This window comes from Lupinus angustifolius, chromosome LG06, assembly GCF_001865875.1.
Source record: "Lupinus angustifolius cultivar Tanjil chromosome LG06, LupAngTanjil_v1.0, whole genome shotgun sequence".
Classification (NCBI taxonomy): domain Eukaryota; kingdom Viridiplantae; phylum Streptophyta; class Magnoliopsida; order Fabales; family Fabaceae; genus Lupinus; species Lupinus angustifolius.
The window spans coordinates 32,390,066-32,414,075 of NC_032014.1; the positions used below are offsets into that span (position 1 = coordinate 32,390,066).

General features: G+C 32.9%; 4 protein-coding genes, 1 long non-coding RNA gene and 1 other non-coding gene across 12 annotated transcripts; 4 read left to right on the forward strand and 2 right to left on the reverse strand.

Moving 5' to 3' along the window:
• On the forward strand, window positions 1,315-6,995 carry LOC109351325 (protein DETOXIFICATION 42-like). Of its 5 annotated transcripts, none has more exons than XM_019592775.1 (15): window positions 1,315-1,453; window positions 1,620-1,674; window positions 2,178-2,302; window positions 2,647-2,768; window positions 3,510-3,719; window positions 3,875-4,059; window positions 4,196-4,331; window positions 4,418-4,514; window positions 4,665-4,765; window positions 5,086-5,249; window positions 5,738-5,809; window positions 5,889-6,005; window positions 6,099-6,194; window positions 6,490-6,611; window positions 6,826-6,995. In XM_019592775.1, the coding sequence occupies exons 3-15, from the start codon at window positions 2,226-2,228 to the stop codon at window positions 6,869-6,871; spliced, it is 1,545 nt and encodes a 514-aa protein (XP_019448320.1). In that variant the 5' UTR covers window positions 1,315-1,453; window positions 1,620-1,674; window positions 2,178-2,225; the 3' UTR covers window positions 6,872-6,995. The 5 variants fall into 5 exon arrangements, with proteins under 5 accessions (XP_019448320.1, XP_019448323.1, XP_019448322.1 ...); XM_019592778.1 differs by having other exon boundaries at window positions 2,721-2,768; XM_019592777.1 differs by having other exon boundaries at window positions 2,224-2,302.
• On the forward strand, window positions 8,008-10,387 carry LOC109350623 (the record flags this gene model as incomplete). Its single annotated transcript, XM_019591847.1, has 3 exons — window positions 8,008-8,379; window positions 8,479-8,521; window positions 9,931-10,387. Coding segments are annotated over 3 exons (567 nt in total), but the record flags the coding sequence as incomplete, so codon positions are not given.
• LOC109351326 (mitochondrial import inner membrane translocase subunit TIM10-like) lies at window positions 12,367-14,434 on the forward strand. Of its 2 annotated transcripts, XM_019592780.1 has the most exons (6): window positions 12,367-12,426; window positions 12,554-12,604; window positions 12,779-12,831; window positions 13,458-13,496; window positions 13,710-13,779; window positions 14,141-14,434. In XM_019592780.1, the coding sequence occupies exons 2-6, from the start codon at window positions 12,560-12,562 to the stop codon at window positions 14,189-14,191; spliced, it is 258 nt and encodes an 85-aa protein (XP_019448325.1). In that variant the 5' UTR covers window positions 12,367-12,426; window positions 12,554-12,559; the 3' UTR covers window positions 14,192-14,434. The 2 variants fall into 2 exon arrangements, with proteins under 2 accessions (XP_019448325.1, XP_019448324.1); XM_019592779.1 differs by lacking the exon at window positions 12,367-12,426 and having other exon boundaries at window positions 12,433-12,604.
• LOC109351300 lies at window positions 16,129-16,547 on the reverse strand. The gene is made up of 2 exons (XR_002108212.1): window positions 16,312-16,547; window positions 16,129-16,167 (listed from the first exon to the last, which is right to left on the reverse strand). It is a non-coding gene; the product is annotated as an uncharacterized LOC109351300 (long non-coding RNA).
• Window positions 16,584-16,657, reverse strand: TRNAV-CAC. The gene has a single exon. It is a non-coding gene; the product is annotated as a tRNA-Val (tRNA).
• Window positions 16,720-22,491, forward strand: LOC109351328 (paramyosin-like). 2 transcript variants are annotated; one of them, XM_019592785.1, is made up of 16 exons: window positions 16,720-16,839; window positions 16,927-17,005; window positions 17,139-17,185; window positions 17,556-17,645; window positions 17,723-17,776; window positions 17,946-18,023; window positions 18,115-18,183; window positions 18,266-18,421; window positions 18,509-18,635; window positions 19,094-19,131; window positions 19,872-19,961; window positions 20,048-20,152; window positions 20,933-21,082; window positions 21,881-21,990; window positions 22,098-22,216; window positions 22,274-22,491. In XM_019592785.1, the coding sequence occupies exons 1-15, from the start codon at window positions 16,804-16,806 to the stop codon at window positions 22,171-22,173; spliced, it is 1,305 nt and encodes a 434-aa protein (XP_019448330.1). In that variant the 5' UTR covers window positions 16,720-16,803; the 3' UTR covers window positions 22,174-22,216; window positions 22,274-22,491. The 2 variants fall into 2 exon arrangements, with proteins under 2 accessions (XP_019448330.1, XP_019448331.1); XM_019592786.1 differs by having other exon boundaries at window positions 22,098-22,204; window positions 22,268-22,491.

Consider the following 24,010-nt stretch of genomic DNA (forward strand, 5'->3'; position numbering starts at 1 on the left):
ACAACAAAATTTTCTAACAATGGCCATATAATAGAATATCAAAATTTTCTTTAAAGAGAAAAACTTCTTTAAAAAAATTCTATTTAACTTAATAAATAATATTTTAAGTCATTAAGAAGACCTATTAAAGCTATATCAAAATAGTATATTTAATTATATAATCAATTTATATCCTATTATTTTAATATAATAATATTATTATATCAAACTTTAATATAGTAAATTTACCCAAAAGTTTAATTTAATTTTTAGTGTAAATTGAACCTATTCAAAATATATATTTGTTAGCCTATTAAATATAAACTTATAGTATATTTAAACGTCTTATAATATAAGATATAACTAATAAAGTAATCGGTCAAACTTAGATTTTAATTTATTTTAAATTGGTAACCAAGTTTGAACTTTTTCTTTTTTATACAAATAAACATATTGGAATTAACTCTTATAAATGCTACATAAGATAGAAACTATTTAATGGAAAAACCTAACTTCATCTATTTTCTCCGTTTGAAATAAGCCTCATGTCCCATTTCATTAAAGATACAAATATCTGTTTTTTCAGTGCAATTGATTTCAAAATGAAAGTTTAATATGATATCAAAAACAAATTTTAATACGTAGCAACCTTCTCTCTTGAATTTTCATTGACTAGAAATTGTACATTATATCATGACTCATTATTCATTTATATTTAAAAATCAATAATTAATATATTTATATATATATACTTATAAGGAACAACTCATGTGAAAATAGATCACTATTATAAGAAATAAGAACAATTAATATGAACTATTAAATCTTATTTGAATTAATAATTAACTTTAATCTTAACTATCTGGGTCATAAGACCCAAATTTATTATTATATATTATTAATTCATATATTTACATGTGTAAAAATATCTTAAACAATATACATCTGAATTGAAATAAATGTTGACTACTAACTCCACTTTACAATCACTCAAAGAAAGGAATGTTGTTAAACAATGGATATTGGTTCAAATGATACATATTTGATTTTTTTTAAGTCATGTTTCAAGTTCAAATATCGTGCACGAAAAAAATACCCACTAAAAAAATTAGTTTTATATATTTGTGAATGTCTCCGACTCAGATATAATTATCTAAAATGTGAGATATTTGAGGGAAACAAAAAAAAGAAAAGAATGTTGCTAAAAGCTTCTAATTCTTAAAAAAAATCATTTTTTTGTCGTACATAAGAGACTTGTGTGATTGAAAGTGGGTCCCACTTTGATGTTTGTTTGTGAGTTCCTTATTCTCCACAAAGATTTCATATGATGCTTGCAATTCCTACCTTAAACATTTTTAGTTCTGTTTTCACTTTTCTTCATCAATCATAATTCATCATACGTAAATTCTGTGACCCTTTTTCATTATTTCAGCATATTAATAAGCAGCTTGATTCCAAAGCTAGAATTAAACGCGTGAGTTCCAAAGGTTGATCACGTTTTTAATCATACTGGGGTGTTTGAAAAGTTTCAATTTTTCACTTTCTTTGACCCCTTTTCATTATTTTTCTGCTGTGGTTCAAAAGCTGAAAAAAATGTTCATGTTTTCTGATGCTGTTGCTGGAACTGTTTCAACTTAAAGAGCTACTTTCAAGTGGATTTTACTTCTCAAACAGCTTCATCTGAAACTTACATAGGTACCTACCTCTATTCTTTTTAATCTAGGAACTGATTAAGAAATGAAAATAAGTAATTTAATATATTGAAAAGTGGTGTATTCCTTGTGAATTGGTTTAGCCATATTTTTGTTTTAACATGTGTTCTTTTGCTCACATTTATCATACCTAACCTCTATTCTAGTATCTAACTTTTACTCACCTAAAAATGTAGGTGCTAAAAGTGTAAAACTTTATTGCTATACTATAGTTATTCTGAGGGTGTATAAATTCTATATATGCAAGTTGTGGTGAATATAAAAAAGAAGCATCTCCTTTATCAAACTTTTTCTCTTGATTGAATGATCACTATTCTTTGGTACATATTCAATTATGATTTGATTGGATACAAATAGTGTCTACTTTCTGGTCTCTAAATTGCATATTTTGTGTTAATTAATATTCAAGCAAAATCATTAACCCTTTGTTATTGTACCTCATTTTGTTATCACTAATCTTATTAACTCATTAACAAATTCTTGTAGTTACTCTGTTTGATTAGCAAACAACACATCGAATTTGGGTTCCGAGATATGGCTGAGAAAGAGAGCCTGAATTCATCAGAAGATTGGAGGAGACTACCAATTTTTGCTTTCTTCAAGGATGCCAGGTATGATATAATACAGTTATATTAGCATTTCTAGGCTACATCTTCTTTAAAAGATCATTACTTAAAAGCTAAAGGAGCATAGAAATTGCATATTTTAACTTAGATTCCTCCGTTTTTTCCTCTGCAAATTTTCGTCTATTGTATTTAATGATATTAACTTCATGCCATGGTTAAAAATTCCAATTCCCCTTAGTTTCACACGTAAGAGGTGATTCAGAGTGCAGGGCTATTGAGATGAATGCCTTTGTGTATCTTTGGAAGGCTGTAACAACTTTTATTTTGCGTACGATTATGTTCTTCCGATGTACCTAGATATGTAACTCTCGATTTTCTTCTTACTGCAGACTAGTGTTTAAACTAGACAGTCTCGGTCGGGAAATATTGACAATTGCTTTGCCTGCCGCAATGGCTTTGACAGCTGACCCTATTGCTTCCCTGGTTGACACTGCATTCATTGGCCAAATAGGTAAGTTTTGTTATTTGGGCACGTTTGGACAAACACCTTAATTAAGCATTTACTCAGTAAGTGTTTATCACACGAAAGCTTATGAGTTATGACCTTCTTATGAGCTCTTTTAGCTTGTTTCATAACCTACCCTGGCATGCTTATTGAAATTAGCTATAAAGAACTTGTAGGAATGTCATAAGCTTCTTTCGTAAGCTCTTCCACACATCTGCTTAAGTGCTTATATATTATAAGATAAACAAAAATAAGCTGTATTAAGCACTTCCTGATGCCTCTTAGTGTGTTATCATTGAGCTTATTACAGACATCTAAGTTTGTCATCTATAAAATAGTAGGTGAACATGGCTGTTCAAATGAATACCAGCCTTGTCTTCTATATCTGTGGGTCTGTGATGCTTAAACTGACTTGCATATCTGCCAAATTATATAAATCGGTTGAGATTGTATCATGATAGGGAACGATATTAGTAACGATGTGTGTGACAGAATGTTGTCTCATTAGTCATGAGTTAAATTTAGTTCACCGGAAAATGGCATGTTGGTCCAACTTGAAAAACAGATAGGAAAAGTCCAAGTAATCAAACTACCTTATAAATAGTTGAATTTCTCATAATGCATAACAACAATAAAGTATTTTCCGATTAGGTGGTGGCAGGTATATGGATCAAATGATGTCATTCTGTTGTATCAAATACCATTTCCGATAATGCATCTAATGCTAAAAGTTATTGGTCCATACAGGTCCAGTGGAGCTTGCTGCTGTAGGAATTTCCATAGCTATCTTCAATCAAGTATCAAGGATTGCAATATTCCCGCTTGTCAGTGTCACAACCTCTTTTGTGGCCGAGGAAGATACCCTCGATAGATCAAGCCCTCAGGTTGATGAGAATGTGGGCTTGGAAGAAGGTCTAACTAAAGATGCTGAAACCAAAGAGTTCTTGCCACATGAAGGTACCATTCTCCAATTCATTTTAAAGGGGTTTGGTTCCAGCATAGTTTTCATAGGTTCTGCTTCGGAGTGAATGCTGATTCCTCTATAGGAAAGCCAATAAAAAGTTTTCTGTCGTGCCCATTTAGACCCCTTTTGTTTTCTTGTTCTGTCACAGGTGGAGATGTTCAAAAATCAGATTCAATTGGCGAAAGCTTTAATATAGTTAAGGAGGAGTGTAAGAGAAGGCAAATCCCTTCAGCTTCGTCGGCAATATTTTTAGGCGGCATACTTGGCATCATCCAGGCAATATTACTTATATCTGCAGCAAATCCTTTATTGAACTTCATGGGAGTAACTTCCGTAAGTACTAACATAAGAATATTAAGAGAATATTAGTTTTACGCTGTTTGCTCTTCGGGATTTGTTTTAATATGTTCCTTAGTCACTGGACCTTATAACACATGGAATTGCGAAATAAATCGGAGTATTTATACAGGACTCTCCTATGCTATACTCCGCACAGCGGTACCTGAAGTTGAGGTCCCTTGGTGCTCCTGCAGTTCTTCTCTCATTAGCAATGCAGGGAGTTTTCCGAGGATTTAAAGACACTAAAACTCCTCTATATGCTACTGGTATGCCTTAACAAACTTAAATTCGTACCAATCTCGTGTTTCAATATCCTGGTAATTCTAATTACTCTTTCTTCGATATAATCTAGTGGCAGGGGATGCAACCAACATAGCACTAGATCCTATTTTCATCTTTGTATTCCGCTTGGGTGTCAGCGGTGCAGCCATTGCTCATGTCATATCGCAGTATGTATTATTTAATGGCTTTTATTTAAGTATTCACGACTCTGCTAATAACTACTTTATATCGAAGTTATCTTGTTGGTTGTCTCTTATTTTGCTTTTGCTTATTTTGACCTTAGTCATCTCTTGTTTCCAAATTGTTCGTAAATGTAGGTACCTAATTTCAGTGATACTCCTATGGAGGTTAGTGCAACTTGTTGATCTTATACCTCCAAGCATCAAGCACCTGCAATTTGAACGGTTTCTTAAAAATGGTAAAAGTTTATTTTGCTTGACTAAATGATCTACAGAAAAGGGGAGAAAAGATGTATTGCTTTTACTATATTAGGCTTTTATCATCTGAAATATAGTTAAAATTGTTCACTGAAGATTTGTTTCCTCAGTGTATCATAGAAGTAAATACTTTATTTAATGTTGTTTAACCACAATTTTGGTGGATCAAACATTTCTTACGAGAATTTCTACCTTGCTTTCCTTACTCCTTTTTCATTAAAAAACATTTCTGATGAACTATCATTTTAACATTTAGACTTGACCAAACTATATTTGTTCTTGCATGTTTCATTGTTGACAGGTTTCCTATTACTGATGAGAGTCATTGCTGTAACATTTTGTGTGACACTGTCTGCATCATTAGCTGCACGCTTGGGACCAAAGCCCATGGCCGCATTTCAAGTCTGCTTGCAGATTTGGTTGGCAGTGTCTCTTCTTGCTGACGGTCTAGCTGTTGCTGGGCAGGTTAGTTATGATTACTTTGTCAACTATATGTCCGACTATGTTATTTCATGACGGTTTCATGTCAAAGCATTGGAATAACTACCAATGGCATTTGCTTAAGTTATCTTTTACAACAAAAATCGAGCCTTAATCCCATTAGCTGGGGTCAACTGCTTAAGTTATCTTTTCTTGTATGAAAAGGTTTTAGCATAACTTGTCTCAGATTGTTACCTGGCATAACATTTTCAAATCACATTCTTGTAAAAAATGGCAAAGTGGTGAAGTTGGAAAGACATGGTTAGGCATTAAAGGAAATAATACGAGCCTTAGTACAAATATTTGCAATGGTAAATTGGATCATCTGTACGGAATCATTATGTCATTCAAGTGATTATCTTTTATAACTATTTGTCTTATTTCTTGGTACAATGCCTCACTATCGAAACAAATTGATCACACTTCGCCTGTATATGTTCATAACTTCTAGAATAATATGATGTTGGTTTCAGGCAATTCTTGCTGGAGCATTTGCTAACAAAGACTATGACAAGGCCACAGCAACTGCAGCGCGAGTATTGCAGGTGCTTTACGGATGTCAAAAGAAACTGCTATCTTTCTTCAAGACAATAATCATAAATGTAACTAAAAATTATACTGCAGATGGGTTTGGTTCTGGGATTGGCGCTTGCTTTCCTTCTTGGAACAGGGTTGCACTTTGGAGCTAAACTATTTACGAAAGATGTTGATGTCCTTCGCCTCATTAGTATTGGTGTACCGGTAATTTTGTCTGTTCAGATTAGGAAGTCTTTTTGTATCATGTCCTTTTAACTCGCAACAGCGGACTTACGTTTTTCTCGATTCTTTTACCAGTTTGTTGCAATCACTCAACCCTTGAACGCTTTGGCGTTTGTATTCGACGGTATCAACTTTGGGGCATCTGACTTTGCATATTCAGCTTTCTCCATGGTGGGCATTTTCTTCTGTTCTAATACTATAAGCTATGATAAACAACATAGTTAAAGCTATACAAGCTCTTTCTGCAGTAAATGTTATGAACTCATCAAAATTTATGCATTTCAATATCCAAACTTGTTACTACATTCTTTATTTCCTTGTGTGGTGAGTAAAATAATAATATGCAGCCTATAAATAAGTGGTCCCTGCTATTTAAATTTATCGAATAGTCGGCTTTGAGTTTCGACCAAATTCTGTTCAAAATTGGTGTCATTGGCCTGATCATTATGGTGTTCTTCACTTTCAGGTTTTGGTAGCAATTGTAAGCATCATTTGTCTACTTATTTTGTCATCCACTGGTGGTTTCATTGGAATTTGGGTTGCTTTGAGCATATATATGGGTCTAAGGGCATTTGCTGGCTTCTTAAGGTAACATATATGACTCAGTTTAATACAATTTTTCTTTACCGAAAAAAATATGGGTCAAGGGTTATGTTCCTTAACGTATACTTTTAAACAATTCTCATTTTCTTTCCACCAAAATGAATTGATCAATGTCAAAACACTTGTAACTAAACTTTTATGAGCTCAAATCCTTCACACTTTCAATCATTGAACTAATAAATGAAGTACTTGTATGCAGGATTGGAACAAGATCAGGACCTTGGGAGTTCCTTAGATTGCAATAGAGCATGCACCATAACAGTAGCTTCATATTTGGCCTCAATTTCAGTGCTGTTTAGTCAGAAAAATTATAGTTACAGAAGTTTTCCTAGGTTTTTAAATCACTTCATTCACTTGGATATATATTAGGTGTTTCTACCTAGTTTATTAGGGAATACTTCTCTTCTGTCACAAAATATGTATCACTTTATGTACCTTTTTATTCTCTTTGGTCAGAAAATATAGAGTTAGTATATATTTAATTCATGTTTTATTTTTTCGGCCAATAAGAAACAAGAGATACATGAAGTGGTATAAACTTTGGGACAAAAGATGAGTTCCAATTTATTATGCCTTAAGGGCATATGTTGAAGTAGGATATCTTTGCTTCATAATATGTACATAAAAAGCTCCAACTGTAATACTCATAATCTATATAGAGAATGAAATGAAATATAGGATTAAGGTTCTTTTTAGAACCATGCAACACATTTAACTACATGAATAAGATGAGAGTGAAAAATTATGTGTTTATATAGGATTAAAGTTTTATGTTTAAATTCGTGTTGCAAATAGATGAGTAGATATGATACGACCAAATAAGAAACACGCATAATCTTTATTTAAAAAGTAGAAAAGTTTAAATTGGTGGTACTACTTGCAAAATGTGTATAGTTTATATTTTTTTTTCTCAAAAAAAATAGTTTACCAAGTTAACAAATTTTAGATGAAATGAAGAGACAAAAACAAAATAACATTGGAAGTTTATAAATCAAAGTTTAACTTCCATTTTCCTTTCCACTTCATTAATTATCTCTTCTTAACTCAAACATAGTATAGAGGAAGCAAACTAGCCTCACACTTATGTACACTACCTTACTTAATTTATTTAATATAATTACAGCATTACAGTTCCAGTCAATTCTTTAAATTTAAAAAAGATGTATACTTGTTACTACAATTTTAGAGGCATTTTTTTAAGATAAAAAAAAGAGAATAAAACATCTTCTAATATAAAAAGATAATTTATCTTCTTCTGTCAATAAAATTATGATATATCCCATATTTAATAATATTCTACAAAATATTTTTAAAATTGAAAAAATAGTACACATGTCGTATTTTCATTAGTCTAAAAACTAAGTTAAAAAATAAATAAATAATCTCCAACACCATTCCTTGTTCTAATGCTCAATGTCAGTGGCGGCTAGTGAGTAAAAGAAAAAAAGCTTGTAACTGCAAATCAATGGCGATTACTGCATTGAGTAGCAGAATTCAGTCTCTTCGAAACTCATCATCCCTTCTGAGAACATTTTCATTCAACTTCTTCAGAACCCTTAGTACCTCTTCTCTTTCTTCACCTTCTTCTTCCTCTGTTTCTGAGACTCAAAACCCTAATAAATCAAAGCGGAAAAAGAAGAAAAACTTGTTTGAGGTTGCCCACTTTTTACCCAATTGGGGAATCGGTTACCATATGGCTAAGAATCATTGGGATGAAGTCTCTTATGAAATCACCAAAATCAATCTCTACAAGGTTGATTCTTTTCTCTCTCTCTCTCTCTAATCTTAAAAAAAAAAAAAATCATTTTTTTACTGTTTTTATTATATTTATTTTTGTTTATTTTGTTTGCAGGATGGAAAACATGGCAAAGCATGGGGACTTGCTCATAAAAATGGTTAGATTTGCAACTCAAATTGTTAAAAGTTATTGACTTTTATTTCTCTATTGAAATTTCTGTTTTTTGATTTCATTTTTCTTTATATTGTGATAAGCTCAAAAGTTAAGAAGTGGTTCATTGTGAAGTTATGTCTTTTGTTGCAATAATAAGCTCTGTTTTTTAATGGTTGTGATTAATGTGCTGCAATGTTATTCGTAGAAGGGAATGTAGGCTAGGAATGTCTTCATGCCTTTGATATTTGGATTTGCCTCCATGGGCATTTAGAATTAGCATAATCTTTTGTATCCACTAACGGTAGGATGATCTATTGTGGTTTACGGGACTGAAATTCCGGGCGGTAAAAAACAAAAAGTAAGTTAATTCGATGTAGGAGAAATGAAATTTTTGAATTGGATGAGGGAACGCATTAGACAACGTATGACTAAAAATGAATGCATTTGAGATAAAGTTGGGATGGAAAAGTGGTAGTTTCTTCTTAGGTGGACAAGCATCAATGGAGAAGACATATAGAAGTCCAAATTAGGAGACTAGGCCAGATGGAGGATTGTCTAATCGGAAGAGGTTGTAGATGGTGGAAGCCAAGAAAAACTATAGGTGAAATCAATAAGAAACATTTAGTTGTAAATTAATGACGGGACATGTTTGATATTGTTTGATTCATGTATAACCAATTCCAAGTAATGGGAAAATACTTGACTGTTCTTATTGTAGATTTTAGTTATTGAAAAGTGTAGTGAGGCTCTCAATGAGGACTAAGAAGGGTGTCCGAGTATCATCTGATCAGACAAGCTTCATTACTTTTCTGCATTGCCTATTAAAACAAGCAGGCTTCTGTCAATTGAGACTGATGTTGGACGGTCAAATATCAACAAGAGAATAAACTCCATGTAGTAGAGACAAGAATGTTGTGTTCAATGAGTTGACACACTGGATAGGATAGGATAAGATAAGATAATATATGAATGCATTAGGAGAAAGTTGGAGTAGCTCATATTGTAGAAAAGATGGTAGAATTGTACGTTAGGTGGTTTGGACATGTGTGGAGGAGATTGACAGAAGCCCTCATAAGGAGAGTAGATCAAATGGAGGTTAGTCCAATTCCTAGAGGAAGAGGGAGACCAAGAAAAATCATAGGCGAAATGATTAAGAAAGATTTGGAAATCAATGTTTTGTATAGAACATTATGGCGTTGTTCGAACCATGTAGCCGGCCCCACCAAGTGAAATTAAGGCTTAGCTATTGTTGTTGTTGACAATTGTGTATGGTTGTTTTGGAACTAAGAATCTTTGTTTCTGAAATTCTTACTTCACAACAGTAATATTCTATAAAGCATTGCATGAATACTGAAGCCTATTATTTTAGTACTTGTTGTCTGGCTTGCTTTGATATGATAGAACTTTTTTCAGGCTTACCAATAGCAGATGCTCCAAAGAAAATCAGCGGAGTTCACAAGCGCTGTTGGAGGTACCTCCCGAATCTTGTAAAACCATCAGAAAGCTCACCAAGTTTGACAATGTCAACAGAAAGTGGCCCAAAAGTGGAAGCCCTAGCAAGTTGATGCTCTCCAGTGAGCCGGAGTTTTCGGGTCAATGACATTGTGCCCTGTGTCTTAGTGCCAGTTTTCAGTTGACATAGCTGTTTTGATTATGGTAGCATTTTTTAGTCAGATATGAAATATATCCTTTGCATTCATGAAACTTTTTTGTGCTTCTTTCTTTTATAGTTTTAATCAAATGAGGTATAGACCATGAAACATTTGTTTTTGAGTTTAGAGAGATTAAACTGGATGATTTGATTCTTCTTTGTGGATCTGTGGTGTGTCACTTTTTATTTTTAATAAAAGGATCTGTGACTTCTCTTTGACCTTCCATTTTATGACCTGAATACTAATCTATATATCTCATAAGGTTAGTTATTAGTTGGTGTTTGATTGTAAATTTGTACTTTAGGGTACAAGTAATTTGACACTAACCAAAAACTAGTATACTATTTAAGTATCCACACCCTTATGTGATAATCATTTTAAATTCATCTATAAGCTCATCATAAGTGCTTCTAACATTCTGTGATGTGAAAATTTGCATGTATCTTTCAGCTCTCGCTTGCTCTATCCACCACCGCATATACACATTTATAAGAAGATATATCATTACTCGAGTATTAATACATTGGACTTGACCCTTGTGCTTTTTAGCTATGCATGGATTAACTGTCTTTATGGTGTATGAAGTAGAGCTTCTATTTTCTATGAATTGAACAATAAACTATCCAATTTTCAGCATAGAATGGTGAAAAGAAAAATATTATCATGATGACTTGATAAGGTGAAGTTCAATAATCTGCCTCCAATTCACTGTCATATGAATCTTGGTACTGCAATACTAACAAATAGGCCAATTCATGTTTTGCCCAAATGAGATAAAAAATGGTAGTAAGAAAATTCGTGCAATTGTGGTTGTCATAATATGTACTTGAACTCTTATGACATAAAATTGTTTAATATTTATACCTTCCTTCTTGCCACTTGAACTATATAACAAATAACTCCCATATAATTATATGGCTCACTTCACTTTATGTTAAGGAACATGAATGTTGTGTTGATTGTCTATCTCTAATCAATAAAAAATGAATGTTGTGTTGATCCTTGGGAGCGATACTTATTAAGAGGAGTAACCACAAATCTCAAAATTGATTAATTTCTTACCCAAAAAGTTGAAGGAATATTCTTGATAGTACAAAAAAACTAATAACATAATATATATATACTCCAATTAAGGTAGTTTAGTTGGTAAAATTAGGATGCATGATCCTGAATCTACAAATATGTCCTAACAATCTACTCTAATTAAATTAGTTTAGTTAGTTAAGTTATGACTAGTATTGGCAATTAAGACTATCGTGTCTATGTCCACGCAATGTCCACTTAAATTAGGGTAGGCTTAGGTATGCCCATTTTTAAATAGCGCATGAAATTTCATGCCATGCTCACCCGAAACATGGACAAAATGAGCTTACAGATTGCTCTAAATAAAACTAAAAAATATATATTCAATTTATATACATTTAATATAAAATAAACATTACATAATTTTTATACAAACATGTAAATGTATATTATAATAAACAATCATACAAATTAAACAATACATACAAATCGTAAATCCATGTATAATACAAAATATGCATAGTACGTAATGTACATACAAAATACAAAAAATAGTACATATGCATATATGTAAGATACAAAATATAAATGCATATATATAATAAGAAAATGATAGTAATTTCTTACATTTGATGTACAAAAGTACATATAACAAATGAAACACTTTCTCACATTTAACAAACTATATATATTTGCATGTTTGATGTTCAATATTTTCTCTAATAATGACTGTGAGGCGCCCATTTTGCTCATTTGAAATGTCTGTAGATAAATAAGAAATGTTTAACAAATATTTTAGAACAAATTATATATTTTTTATGCTATGTCTGTCTAATAAGTATAAGCATGTAGACTCCTTAAACTTTGCCTAAATTGTCAATCATTATCATGAATTAGATATATATATATATATATATATATTTATTTATTTGTAGACTCATTATTTGTTTTCGTATATATATATATATATATATATATATATATATATATATATATATATATATATATATATATATATATATATATATAGTGTTAAACGTTTTAAAAAAACTTATAGTGAACACGAGAATTAATGATTTTTATTAAAAGAATCTTAGGAAGTGAGAATAATATAGTTCTTTTAATTTCATGCCACGGTATCCCCTTTAAAACGATGTAGTTTCGCTATAAACCCTACCCCTTAAATCTGAGCAAATCTTAAAGGGTATTAGGGTTTATTCTAACACTACCGCTTGTAAGTTATATACTTCCTATTTCTCAATCTCATCCATCCTTTTGATTCTCATCCTAACAATATTCGATTTTTTTCTTGTGATACAGTAATCGGTGATTTCTATTGTTATTGCTTTTTGTGATTTTAGGGTGCAATGGCTTCCAACAATATCCCACTTTCTGCCATCGATAAAGAACAGGCAGGTATTCTTTTCTATTTCTCCAATTTTGTATAAGAAACGAGTTTCATTGATGGGCCTGGTAGTTAATTTGATTTGAAGTTTTGATTTTTATCTTATTTGCGTGTTATTTGATTCTTTAGATTTTGCTTGTTTAATGCAAATTGAATAATTTATGTTGTGTTAATGGAATAGATATTTGGAATGGCTGAAAAGGAGATGGAATATAGGGTCGAATTGTTCAACAAGTAAGTTTATGTCAACTTGTTCTAACACGTTCTTCCCTCATATTTTTTTATTAAATACCCAAATTTACCCTGAGAAAAAAGTAGCCTTCAATTTAGTTGTTGAGAAAATGAAGAATTTTTCAAGTTGGTCTCTGGAAACTTCACTTGTGTATCAAATTAGTCATTTCGAGGATAAATTCGGGGGGAGCAGTAGTCTCTATTATGGTCTATTTTGACCCGCATTTGATGTTCTTCGGGACAAAGTTGATATTTTTCATCTCTCATGGACTAATTTGGAGGGATAAATTTTTCTTCTTCTCATGTACAATTTGGATATTTACACCTTTTGTTTTTTATCAAGATAGACAACTTTGTTGTATGTTTCTTATGTAAAGCATATATAGATTTTTGTCACTCTCACGGTTTCTTGCTCTTCATATGAAGATGTCATGAACTTCAATCTGACGTAGAAATCAAGTGAGGTTTCCACTTGTAAGAATAGTATTTATTTTGGTAGTGTTTGCTATCGCTAGCGAATAGCAAGTATAATGTTGAATATGAATGCATATTGTTTAGGAAGATTTCATAGTTTGCATTGATAGCATACTAATTCATTTGACTAACCCTTTGTTGATTTTACTGTTCAGGATGACCCAGTCCTGTTTCAACAAGTGCGTTGAAAATAAGTAAGAAAACTCTTCCGTTTTAACCTTTCTTCTAATTGCATAAACTGTTCGATAAAGCTAAAGCATCATGCTTTTATCTCCTTGGAAAGGTCCCCTAGTTATTTTGGAAAATTAGTTTCTTTAGTCCTCAAAAGGAGCTATCTGCTGTTAGCTTTTGCAATATTGGGGCATGAATGTGAATGACAATATTTGTTTTTCATTTTATCTTCTCAGGTACAAGGAGTCTGAGCTACACATGGGTGAAAATAGTTGCATTGACCGCTGTGTTTCAAAATATTGGCATGTAAGATATTGCCCATGCTTACTTTTGGATTTTCTCCTGAACTTTGAGTTTTTCTCTCATGCTCATCAAAAAGTTTGTTGCTTCTCATGTTAAGATAGTTCCTAAAATGTTTTTTGGTTAAAATCTTAGTGTGGGGTTGAACTTGAAATTCTTTGCTATGAAATTTGCCCTTTCATTTGGTTTAATATGTTTATTTTGCATGCTCTTCCTGCTGTTTAGTGTCGTGTTAAAAAAAGTCTAATTATTTGGGGCGTGGAAAGTTCACGATTCAATATGGTTTTGATTCTGAAATTGAAGGTTATTTCAATTGTTAACTGCAACCATTGCCTTGTTCTCTAAGCGGGTTGTTCTTTTCATCCAGGTTACTAATCTAGTTGGTCAGCTACTTGGTAATGGTAGGCCTCCAATGTAATTCAAGTGTACTGTTGTGTTTCTTTTTCGGTTAGTTCTACCGGAACTATGATTTTACTAGTTGCTGTGGAGGAAGCATAATTTGAGTATTTTGCAGTCTTAGTTTATGTCCATGACTATTTTGAGGTCAATTTGTTTTGTTTAGAAAGGGAATAATATTTGTTGTGAACTTGAGGTAGTTCATGGTAAACTCTAGAAATAATTTACCAGTGAATTAAAATTTCATTCCAGTTCTAAATCATGACTTTTTTGTTTTAGCTCCCAAATTATCATTTTGTTATTCTACCAAATTCCTAAGATCTTTATTTATGTTTTCAGCATACTGCATTGCTTTCCCCCCTTGTTAAGATACATAGGTAGAATATCTCATTCCTTTTCATTCTCAAACATTGTAGTGTATATACACACACACACACACTTTGTGTGAGAAACCAATGGCATTCATAAAATGAGGATTGTAATAAGTTGCACTAAAATTCATCTCACAAAACTTGGGGATTTAGCACATAAGCGCATGGTGAATTTGTCACCAACTTTTCCATTTCTCCAAGAACAACCCATTTTTCAACCTCTATCCTCTTCAGCACTTGCATTAGAATCAGTTAACAATTTAGAACATTTGATTGAAAGACTATCTTCATTATTGTACATCATGAAAATAAATTTATATATGATGAGTTGTATATTTTTATAATTTATGTTTATAATAATAATTATACACCAACTAATTAATATTCCTCTAAGATGAGAAAATAAAAAATAAGGAACCATCTATGACTCAAAGTATAAAGTTTAAAGAGACAACATTATTTTGAGAAAATGGGAGAATGAATTAGAGGAATTAGATTTATTGAGAAAAGGGAAGAAACACTGAAGAAATAGTTGGGGAAGTATTTTCCTGAAATTAAACTTGAATACTTACACTCAACAAATCAATCAAATAAATAGGATAACTAAAAATTATTTCTTGTTATTCTAATACATGTTAGTCAATGAAAGACAAACCATAAATGCTCAAAAGAAAAGGTTCCATTGATATCCAAGTTGCTAAATGATAACCATTTAGTCAAAGAAAGAGAAGAAGGAAATAAATAAAAAAACTAAATTTTTTCACATTTTTTCATTTTGTATTCATCTGTCATGACCCAAGGGTATGTAGCACAAAGACTTGTACACCAAAAAACAAATTTAATTGAGAGTAAAATACAATATAACATAATACAAATGCATTATTAAATTCTTAACAATTTGACACCCCTTCGTAACATTAAAAAAAGACTACCCAGTGCACGAGACTCAGACCGATTTGTGATAATATGAATCTAAAAAGATTCCCATGCTGATCCAATCTGTGGTAGGGAAGCTCCTTTTGTTGTTTATTCCACTCCATCCTTATTTCCCCTCCTCCTAGTTTTGAGCAAATGCTGTCAAGATAGGATTATTATTCTTGTCTTTATTATTTTCACAAAAAGAGAACTATATATATATATATATTTATTTATTTATATATATAGTTGCAACTTGCAAATGCATGTTCCCTCTACAGTCTTCAGTGCAGGCTAATAAGGCCACTCTTGAGGCAGAATCATCTCATTCTGCATAATATTTGTTGGCACTTTCTGTGACTGTTGCTTCTGAAGTGAATAAATGCCATCCTTGACACTCACTAGAACATCTGAAAATTGTAATAAAATATTAAATCACTAACAAATAGTTAATTGAATAGCTTCTATAAGTCTTTAATCAATGATCTATGTATAATACATATATGGATGATATATAGTGACATTAGATTTACCTTGCTTGTTAGTTAGGTGTGACATTAGTGGTTCCAGAAGGAGGGAAGAAAACACCTGTTCCACCAAGGAAAATGACCCGCATGCCTTCACCACCTTCAGCCATAGGAGCATGGCGTGGTGACCCACAACTATGTTTTTGCTTTAGTGCCACAACATGCTCTTGCTTCATCCTACACAACTATTCAAAACATAACAAAATAGTTAATTCAATCATTTAAACTTAGGTGAAGATATAATAACCCTTTAATTTGATAAAATACATGAAGATCTAATAATACACTTTATCAAAATATAAAAAAGTAAGGTATGGTCTTTAACTTACTTCAATGGCTCGAATTTATTCCTGAATGAGAGATTGATGTGAGCAATGATCAATATTAGATTTGTTGTTTAAGGTCTGAATCTTATAACCATGATGGTATTTGAAAGTACCACTTTCTTAAATATGACATTGTTGTTGTTGTTGTTGTTGTGATGTAGAACATCATGGTACTGATGAAACTGGGAGGAAAGGGAAGTGTCCCTATTGTTGTAGGTCCACACCCATTGGGAAAAGTGATTGTTGAAAAAATGAATCTCAAAAAATGAAATTAATGTCTGAGCCCAGGTTCGAACTGGGGACCTTTAGTGTGTGAGACTAACGTGATAACCAACTACACCACCCAGACATTACATATTAATTAATAAAATTAATAGCTATTCAAATTTTACATTACAAGAGAGAAACGAGGTTAACGTTATTATTGTTGTAGAAGCTTGAAAGAAAAAGAGAAATTCAGAATTCAAGGATTTGCAGAGAAAAATTCCATCTGAAATGGATTCTCGTCATGCTTCGCTTGGTCGCCGAACGGTACTACACAAATTTCTCTTTTATTTTTGAATTTTTTTTCATATCAATTCCATTTCGATTTAATTTCAGTTTGAATTTAATGCGCAGTTGGAGGAAATTCGTCAAAAGAGGGCCACCGAGAGATTGAGCAAAACCGCTTCCGGTCCAGATCTCACCACCGTCTCAGGTATGTTTCTTAAATCCTCATTTTCTATTTGTCGCGACCTGATTTTCGATCGGAAGACTGGCTCTGTGACTCTATTTGGTCTCGTGAATTTGATTTCTTCAATGAAAACTATTTTGTTTTTGTTTGTTATCAGAAATTGCAATAATGAAAAAGTCGGATACCGGAAACAGATTCTCGGAGGTATGATATCTATATCTGTATTATCAACAATTTCATTCATTCCAGACTTTTATTTCAATTCTTTATCAAACAGTGAAGAATCATGGCCTCGGTATTTGGATTAGCTTTGAACAATAGATTATTTCAATAATGGATTGATTACGTGATTGATCACTGTTTTGATCGATTACAATAGGATCAGTTTTATGTTTGAATATGTTTACTACTGAAAAGTGATTTTCCAGATAATTTACTTTGGTTGGATTGTGTAAAAACATAACGGATTATACCTGAAACAGCTTTTTTCTGTGCCAAACATGCTTGTACATTAAACACATTTGATTTTTCAAGTTTAAGCTGCAATTGTCTTTATTCATATACTATTATACAGACGGACATTAGTGCTCTACTATCTCAATTAAACAACCTGCAAAAGAAGAACACAGAGTTGGAGGGAGAAAACAAGCAAATTACTTTAAAGGTGAAGCTGCCTTCAAATTCAATATACATGTGTTATTTATTAATTTGTTTATAAGAATTTTTTGTCTATGATTGCAGCTTCAAACGTTGGAAATTGATAATGGTGCAATGAGCAAGCAGTTGAATGATCTGGTAAACAGAAAGGCTTCACATTGAATGTTTTTAGTTTAAGATTTGATTTTTGATAGATGGATAATGGATATTGGAATTTCCTAATGGAACAGTGTTCCACGTATGGAAATTGTTGGTGCAGTTTAATACTTATGTATCTTAGTTTTAATCCTGAGTTTGATCCAAGCAGGAGCGAAATACCGTGCCATCTCTCAGGAAAGCTCTCAGGGATGTTGCAATGGAGAAAGATGCTGCAGTTGTTGCACGGGTAATGATATTCAATCATTGTTTATTTTTGCTCTGGTTTCCCATGTTATTAATTTTTCGTTAACCTTCTGAGATCTTACATATTAGTGCAGGAGGACCTTTCAGCACAGCTTCGTACCCTGAAGAAACGTGTCAAAGAAGCAGAAGATGAGCAATATCGTGTATGGGAGCTTTATTTTGCTATAAATATGAGATGAAGAACCGTTTTTTGTTCTTAGAATCTTATTGGCTATCCTGATCCAGGCTGAGGAAGATGCATCAGCATTGAGAGCGGAGCTGAACTTAATCCAGCAACAGTCAGTGACTAATACCGTTAGTGCAATCTCATCAATTGGTATTCCACCAGAGCATATTCAAAGATTAGAAAATGAGCTAGCTGAGTTAAAATTGCAACTGCAGGTGATGTTATGATTATCTTAACAACTTTCTGAGACATTTTCTTCAGTTTCTTTGTGTTTTTTGGCTGATAGTAATAGACATCTACAGAGAGAGTCGGTGTTAAGGCATCAGGAGCAAGAACAGTTGTCAAAAGAGCAAACTCGCATTGCAGCATTGATATCTGAAAAGCAGGAGTTGGAAGGGAAACTCAACTCCATGTCTGGAGAGGCTGCAGGTTTTTGTCATGAAACGTTTTCTATAACCTATATTAAATTTGTAATAATGACTATGAAATGAGGCATGCTGCCAGTCAATCATGTATGCAGTTGCTGTTCTTGGATGCTCTATGTCATTAAGTCCTTCCAAGCATCAGAAGAGGCTGGAAGAAGCATCCTGCCTTTAAACTATCAATCGATTATTACTACTACCCTATTCTCCTTAAGAAATACACATAATATAATTACTCGGAGTGCTCTCCTACAGCTGTTTTCTGACTTTAACTAATGGACATTCATATTACTCATGGATTTGTGCAATGTATTCTTCATTGTAATGAGTACTTTTTTTCTTTCTAGCAAAGATGCCTATGAATCCAATATTGGACTCTAAATCACATCACATTTAACTTGATGTTTCTTTTTGTTGAATTGTTTCACAGTAACATGGCATTGACCTTGGTTTGTGAATTTGCAGATACCGTAGATAAAGCAGGTCACAAGGCATTTTCTATGGTGAGAAAACATTTATAATCTGAGTTATTTAAATAATTTGTATTTTTTATTATCTGTTAGCTGATCATTTATGGCAGTAAATTTAAGTTAAAGTTATTTAATTCATTCAAAGTGGCACTAAAGTTTAAGAGGAAATTTTTTACTGCACTAGACAAGATGGGATTAAAATGAACGCGTTGGATATAGAGTTGGAGTAACTCCTATTGTAGAAAATATGGTAGAATCTCGCCTTAAGTTGTTTGGGCATGTCTAGAGTAGACCATTAGAAACTCTAGTAATGAGACCAAATGGAGGTTAGTCCAATTTCTAGAGGCAGAGGGAGACCAAAAAACCATAAGCGAAACAGCTAGAAAAGATTTATAGATCAATGTGTTGTCAATGGCTTTGATATTTAATAGAACATTATGGCGTCATTTGATCTATGTAGCTACCCCATCAATGTACCCCGCATGTGGGAGATACTTTTTCTTTCCTAATTTTCTGTTCTCTATCTTCTACCTACTCCACCTAGTGGGATTAAGCTTGGTTGTTGTTGTTGTATCTTCTACCTACTGAGACTTACTTGCCCTTAGTCTTCTAGCTAGGTACAAGAGATATTTTTACAGTTGATTATGAATGACCTAAATTGTTAACCCGGACACCATTTCCTGAGTAATATTTCTTGTTTTATAGTCACCCAACCTTTTATTCGATGATTTAGATGTTCTCGTGCGACGTTGTTTGAATTTTATAAATCTTAGGAAGACAAGCAGAAACTTGATAAGCAGTTGCATGATATGGCGTTAGCCGTTGAGAGGTTGGAAAGAAGTAGGCAGAAACTTCTATTGGAGGTAAACTCTTCGTATCTTTATTTTACTCGGCACTTTGCTGTTTATCTTCCACCTGATTAAGTGGTTTATTTTCATCTCACTGGCAGATTGACTCACAATCTACAGAAATAGAGAGGCTTTTTGAGGAAAATTCTACTCTCTCAAATTCATATCAAGAAGCAACTGAAGCAGCAGCGAGATGGGAAAACCAGGTACAAAACAGTATCTGGGATTCAGGGGTTTGGCCAAATATAATTTATGTTACTGGCTTATAGTCTTGTGCATTTAAGCATGGTATATTGCATGCCTTCTATTTTTTCCCAGAATCAGGAGACAGAGCATTCTTTTCATTGAAATTCACTAAACAAATTCTGACTACGAATTCTAGTCACTCCACTAGTTGTATCAGAGAAATTTAGTTCAAAGGCTTTAAAAGAAATATGAAATATAGAATCACTGTTGTTGTCATGACACTTGTAGACTTGTAGTTCACGTGCCAAGGCTGAGTGTTTTTATGTACTTTGACAATTCAATATAGTGGTTTATATGACATCTACTTTTTGGTTTTGGTTCTGTCACCGTCAGTCATATATTATTAGGGCTTTAGTAATAAGTGGCCTAAGGAATACAATTCAATATGGTGCTCTATTTTTCATTTAATACTTTCTATTTTTTTTAATTCCTTAATCACTTCCCTTAGGCCACACATAAGCAAAAACCACATCATCATAGTTGGTGAAGGAATTTCATGTAATGTTGTAAATTGAGAGTTGGTGTTCTCTTACATTGAGTATTTTTTTATGCATATTTTAATTTAGCCATGAGTGGCATGGTTTTCAGATAACATTTTGTGTTTGATTGGTGCTAATATTTCCGTTTCTTTTGTGATTTCTATGCTGTGTTGAGTTCTTTCTTTGGATATTTATGTTATGATATTATGACTAAAAAGAATTGTTTGTTATGATTAATTGTGCTGACCTGTAATTCTGCAGGTGATGGACTGTCTTAAGCAAAATGAGGAGCTCCGTGGGGTTCTTGATAAATTGAGACTAGAAGAAGCTAGGGGCTTACCAGAATCCTTTAAAGATGGGGCACATGAGATTGGTTCCTTGGCATCCACAGCAGAGATTGCATCTATGAAGGTTTGTAACTTACTATACTTGGATATGTCCCCCCTTGTCAATTTATGTTGTTGACTTGTTATGTGTCCTATAGGTCAAAATATATTGTCAAACAAAGAGTAGTGTGATAATATGATGCACCGGCACACCATTTTGGTGTTATGTCCATGTCTCAGATACATGTCTGACACAATCATCCACATGTCTGATAAAAGAATACATTTTTCGGTTTGGATGTGATACGCAGAACGTGGGATACAGCATTACCATTTAAAATAAGAGTAAAAAACAATTACGTGCCCGATTACTGATCAGTGATTACCCATTTCCCAAAACCAAATTACCTAACTAACAGTACGGTATTCCCTTGCCAGGCCACAAAGATTTTATGTTGTGGCCAGTTTCACCCTTCTAGCTACTTCAATTTGCGACTAAGCTATCATATCACTATAAATGGTTAGTTCTACTTGGACAAGTTGGTTTAGGAGATACATTAGAAAATGTCAAAAGAAATGATGCTGCACATTTTTTTGGGAGATGGGTGGGATGTACTAAGTGGCAAACATTATCACATATGACATATATCAATATATTGTAAATCTTGAAGCTTTATACACACACATTTGTGTGTATTTGCGTGAGTGTTTTAGTGTATCCTGTGTTCATGTTTTGTCCTATATATCAGTGTTTGTGCTTCATACTTCGATTTTTCATGAGAAATTTCCACTAAATGGCATTTGATCGAGGTCTCTCTGTTCGGATCACTTTGACAATTTCATTCATACCTTATTACTGTGCACCTTTTTGTTTATATTGCAGGGCCAACTTGTGAAAGAACAGAGTAGGGCAGAGGCACTATCAGGCGAAGTCATGCGGCTATCTGCGCAACTTGAACAAGTCAAACAAGCATATGATGGTCTTGCACGCTTGTAAGATCCTCTCCCTGTTTTTATTTCACAATCATGCAGACATTCATTTTGGCAACAAGTTTCATGCATTAGTTGCTCCTTTATTGATGTGATTCTCAATATTGCAGCTATAAGCCAGTGCTGCGCAACATCGAAAGCAGTCTTATAAAAATGAAGCAAGATAGCTCATTGGTTGTACGGTAATTGCAACGAGCAGTTTTCATAATTTACGATGGTTGTGATTGTCATGCCCTCGTTTGAAGAAATGAACTTTTTTATCATCACTTATGGTTCATTAACATTATGATGGTGATGGAAATGAGAAAGTCTGTGATAATACTCAGCATGAGAAGCCCTTGTTATACAAAGACATGAGTTTGTAAAATGTTTCATTCTTTGTAACATCATTAATTTGTAATGAACATGTAACAGAGCACTATAAGTTTATGGGTTATGATTTTCATGACAGTTTGTATAAACAAAGTTCTGTCGAAAGAGTTATACTGAATCAAATTTTGTGGTTAGAAATTCTTTGCAGTTTGCACTAAGTTAATCATCTTTCTCCAACCTCCATAGTTAAAAAAGTGCTTATTGTTTACCAAAAATGTGCTTCTTCATACAGATGAGGACCAAGGATCAGCAATTATATAAGAGAGTAAATCTATTGTCCCAAAATGTGTCATTTCATGTGTTGAAAAAAATATATTTCAGTTAAAAATTTAATAATTAAGTATTTTTTTGACCAATCATAAGTGATGATACACTTTTCGAGATAGAAGATGTGCTCCCATTATATAATAAGTTGATGTTAAACACATCCCTTGGGTTTGATTCATGAACTTATGTGTGTGGGATTATTTTGTGAAACCAGATTTTAAAAAAAATTGCTTGATTTCATTCTTCCAAAGCATCTGTGTTTATTCTGGTTCAGGGGTTAACATCAAAACAAAGCATTATCTACTAGTAACCACCTCGTTATAAACATTTGTCAAATCTATGAATATGAACGACCTTAAAAGCATTATAATAATTTGTAGGGTAAAATTCCTAGGTTAAAGTGGATTATACCAACCTATTAACAAAACAGCAATGTGTGTATTAGGTCTAATCAATCAATACCAGTTAGCCCAGTTATATTTCTTTATCATGAAAAAGCAAAGTCATTGAAACAATCATAAGATTTTTTGGGATAAAATTACTTAGGAATGCTTGAAATATGTTATTGTGTTAGTTTCGTATTGTCTAATATTAGAATAGAGTAAAATAAGCAATGTTATATATTGGACTCAAGTCCCTTGTTATAATATAGTACCAAATAGAAACACATCATGGGCAGGTGGGCCCATGAGTATGATAGAGTTTGTAATCCTTATTTTCTAATAATATCTTCCTTTCAGCGCTCCTGGGGACATAGGCACAATTGGTCGAACCTCGATACCAAATTCTCTTGTTTATTCTCTTATATTTATTCTATGCCCATTATTTGATTGCTTGTGGCCAACGTTGTGCAACGATCGCTTCCGCTGCACCAACACAAAGTATTTTTTTGTACTACCAAATGTATCCTCTCACATTTCGGGTAAAAATCTTCAGGATGCGTAGTTGTCCTTGCAACAAGTGTTAATCTCATGAATCGAACTCTTGATTTTTTAGTCATCTGGAGATCTAGCGAAACCTTATACTACTAGATCAACATATTGTTGCAACATACAAAGTGAGTATGAGTGAATACACTTTACATGTCAACTTTACACCTATGATCACTTTAGGTATGTGGCCTTTTCTTAATTAGCCTTAGTTTTATTAAGAGCTGGAATAAGGTGGCAATATGATTTGTTTTCTTTTCTTTTACTTTGTTCTTAAATTATCAGTTACTTGTTGATTTGTTTTCTAACCATGAAATGTAGTATTATATGTTTGTGCATGAAAAGGCATAACTGTAAGAAAAAATCATTGAAACTCTCCCATGCCAAGCCTCCACACAAGGGAAAAGTTAAAGGGTGTCCTTCAACAAATCCTGGTGATGATGGTATTGGTTGCA

Excerpts from the sequence above, each read along its gene's own strand:
- LOC109351326 (XM_019592780.1), top strand. The coding sequence starts at position 12,560 with ATGGCTTCCAACAATATCCCACTTTCTGCCATCGATAAAGAACAG. Across the intron at positions 12,605-12,778 it reads CTGCCATCGATAAAGAACAG|ATATTTGGAATGGCTGAAAA; the intron begins GCAGGTATTCTT and ends TTAATGGAATAG. Across the intron at positions 13,780-14,140 it reads GTGTTTCAAAATATTGGCAT|GTTACTAATCTAGTTGGTCA; the intron begins GTAAGATATTGC and ends CTTTTCATCCAG.
- LOC109351325 (XM_019592774.1), top strand. The coding sequence starts at position 2,226 with ATGGCTGAGAAAGAGAGCCTGAATTCATCAGAAGATTGGAGGAGACTA. Across the intron at positions 4,060-4,195 it reads ACTTCATGGGAGTAACTTCC|GACTCTCCTATGCTATACTC; the intron begins GTAAGTACTAAC and ends GTATTTATACAG. Across the intron at positions 4,766-5,085 it reads TGAACGGTTTCTTAAAAATG|GTTTCCTATTACTGATGAGA; the intron begins GTAAAAGTTTAT and ends CATTGTTGACAG.
- LOC109351328 (XM_019592785.1), top strand. The coding sequence starts at position 16,804 with ATGGATTCTCGTCATGCTTCGCTTGGTCGCCGAACG. Across the intron at positions 17,006-17,138 it reads AGATCTCACCACCGTCTCAG|AAATTGCAATAATGAAAAAG; the intron begins GTATGTTTCTTA and ends GTTTGTTATCAG. Across the intron at positions 17,777-17,945 it reads GCAAGCAGTTGAATGATCTG|GAGCGAAATACCGTGCCATC; the intron begins GTAAACAGAAAG and ends TGATCCAAGCAG.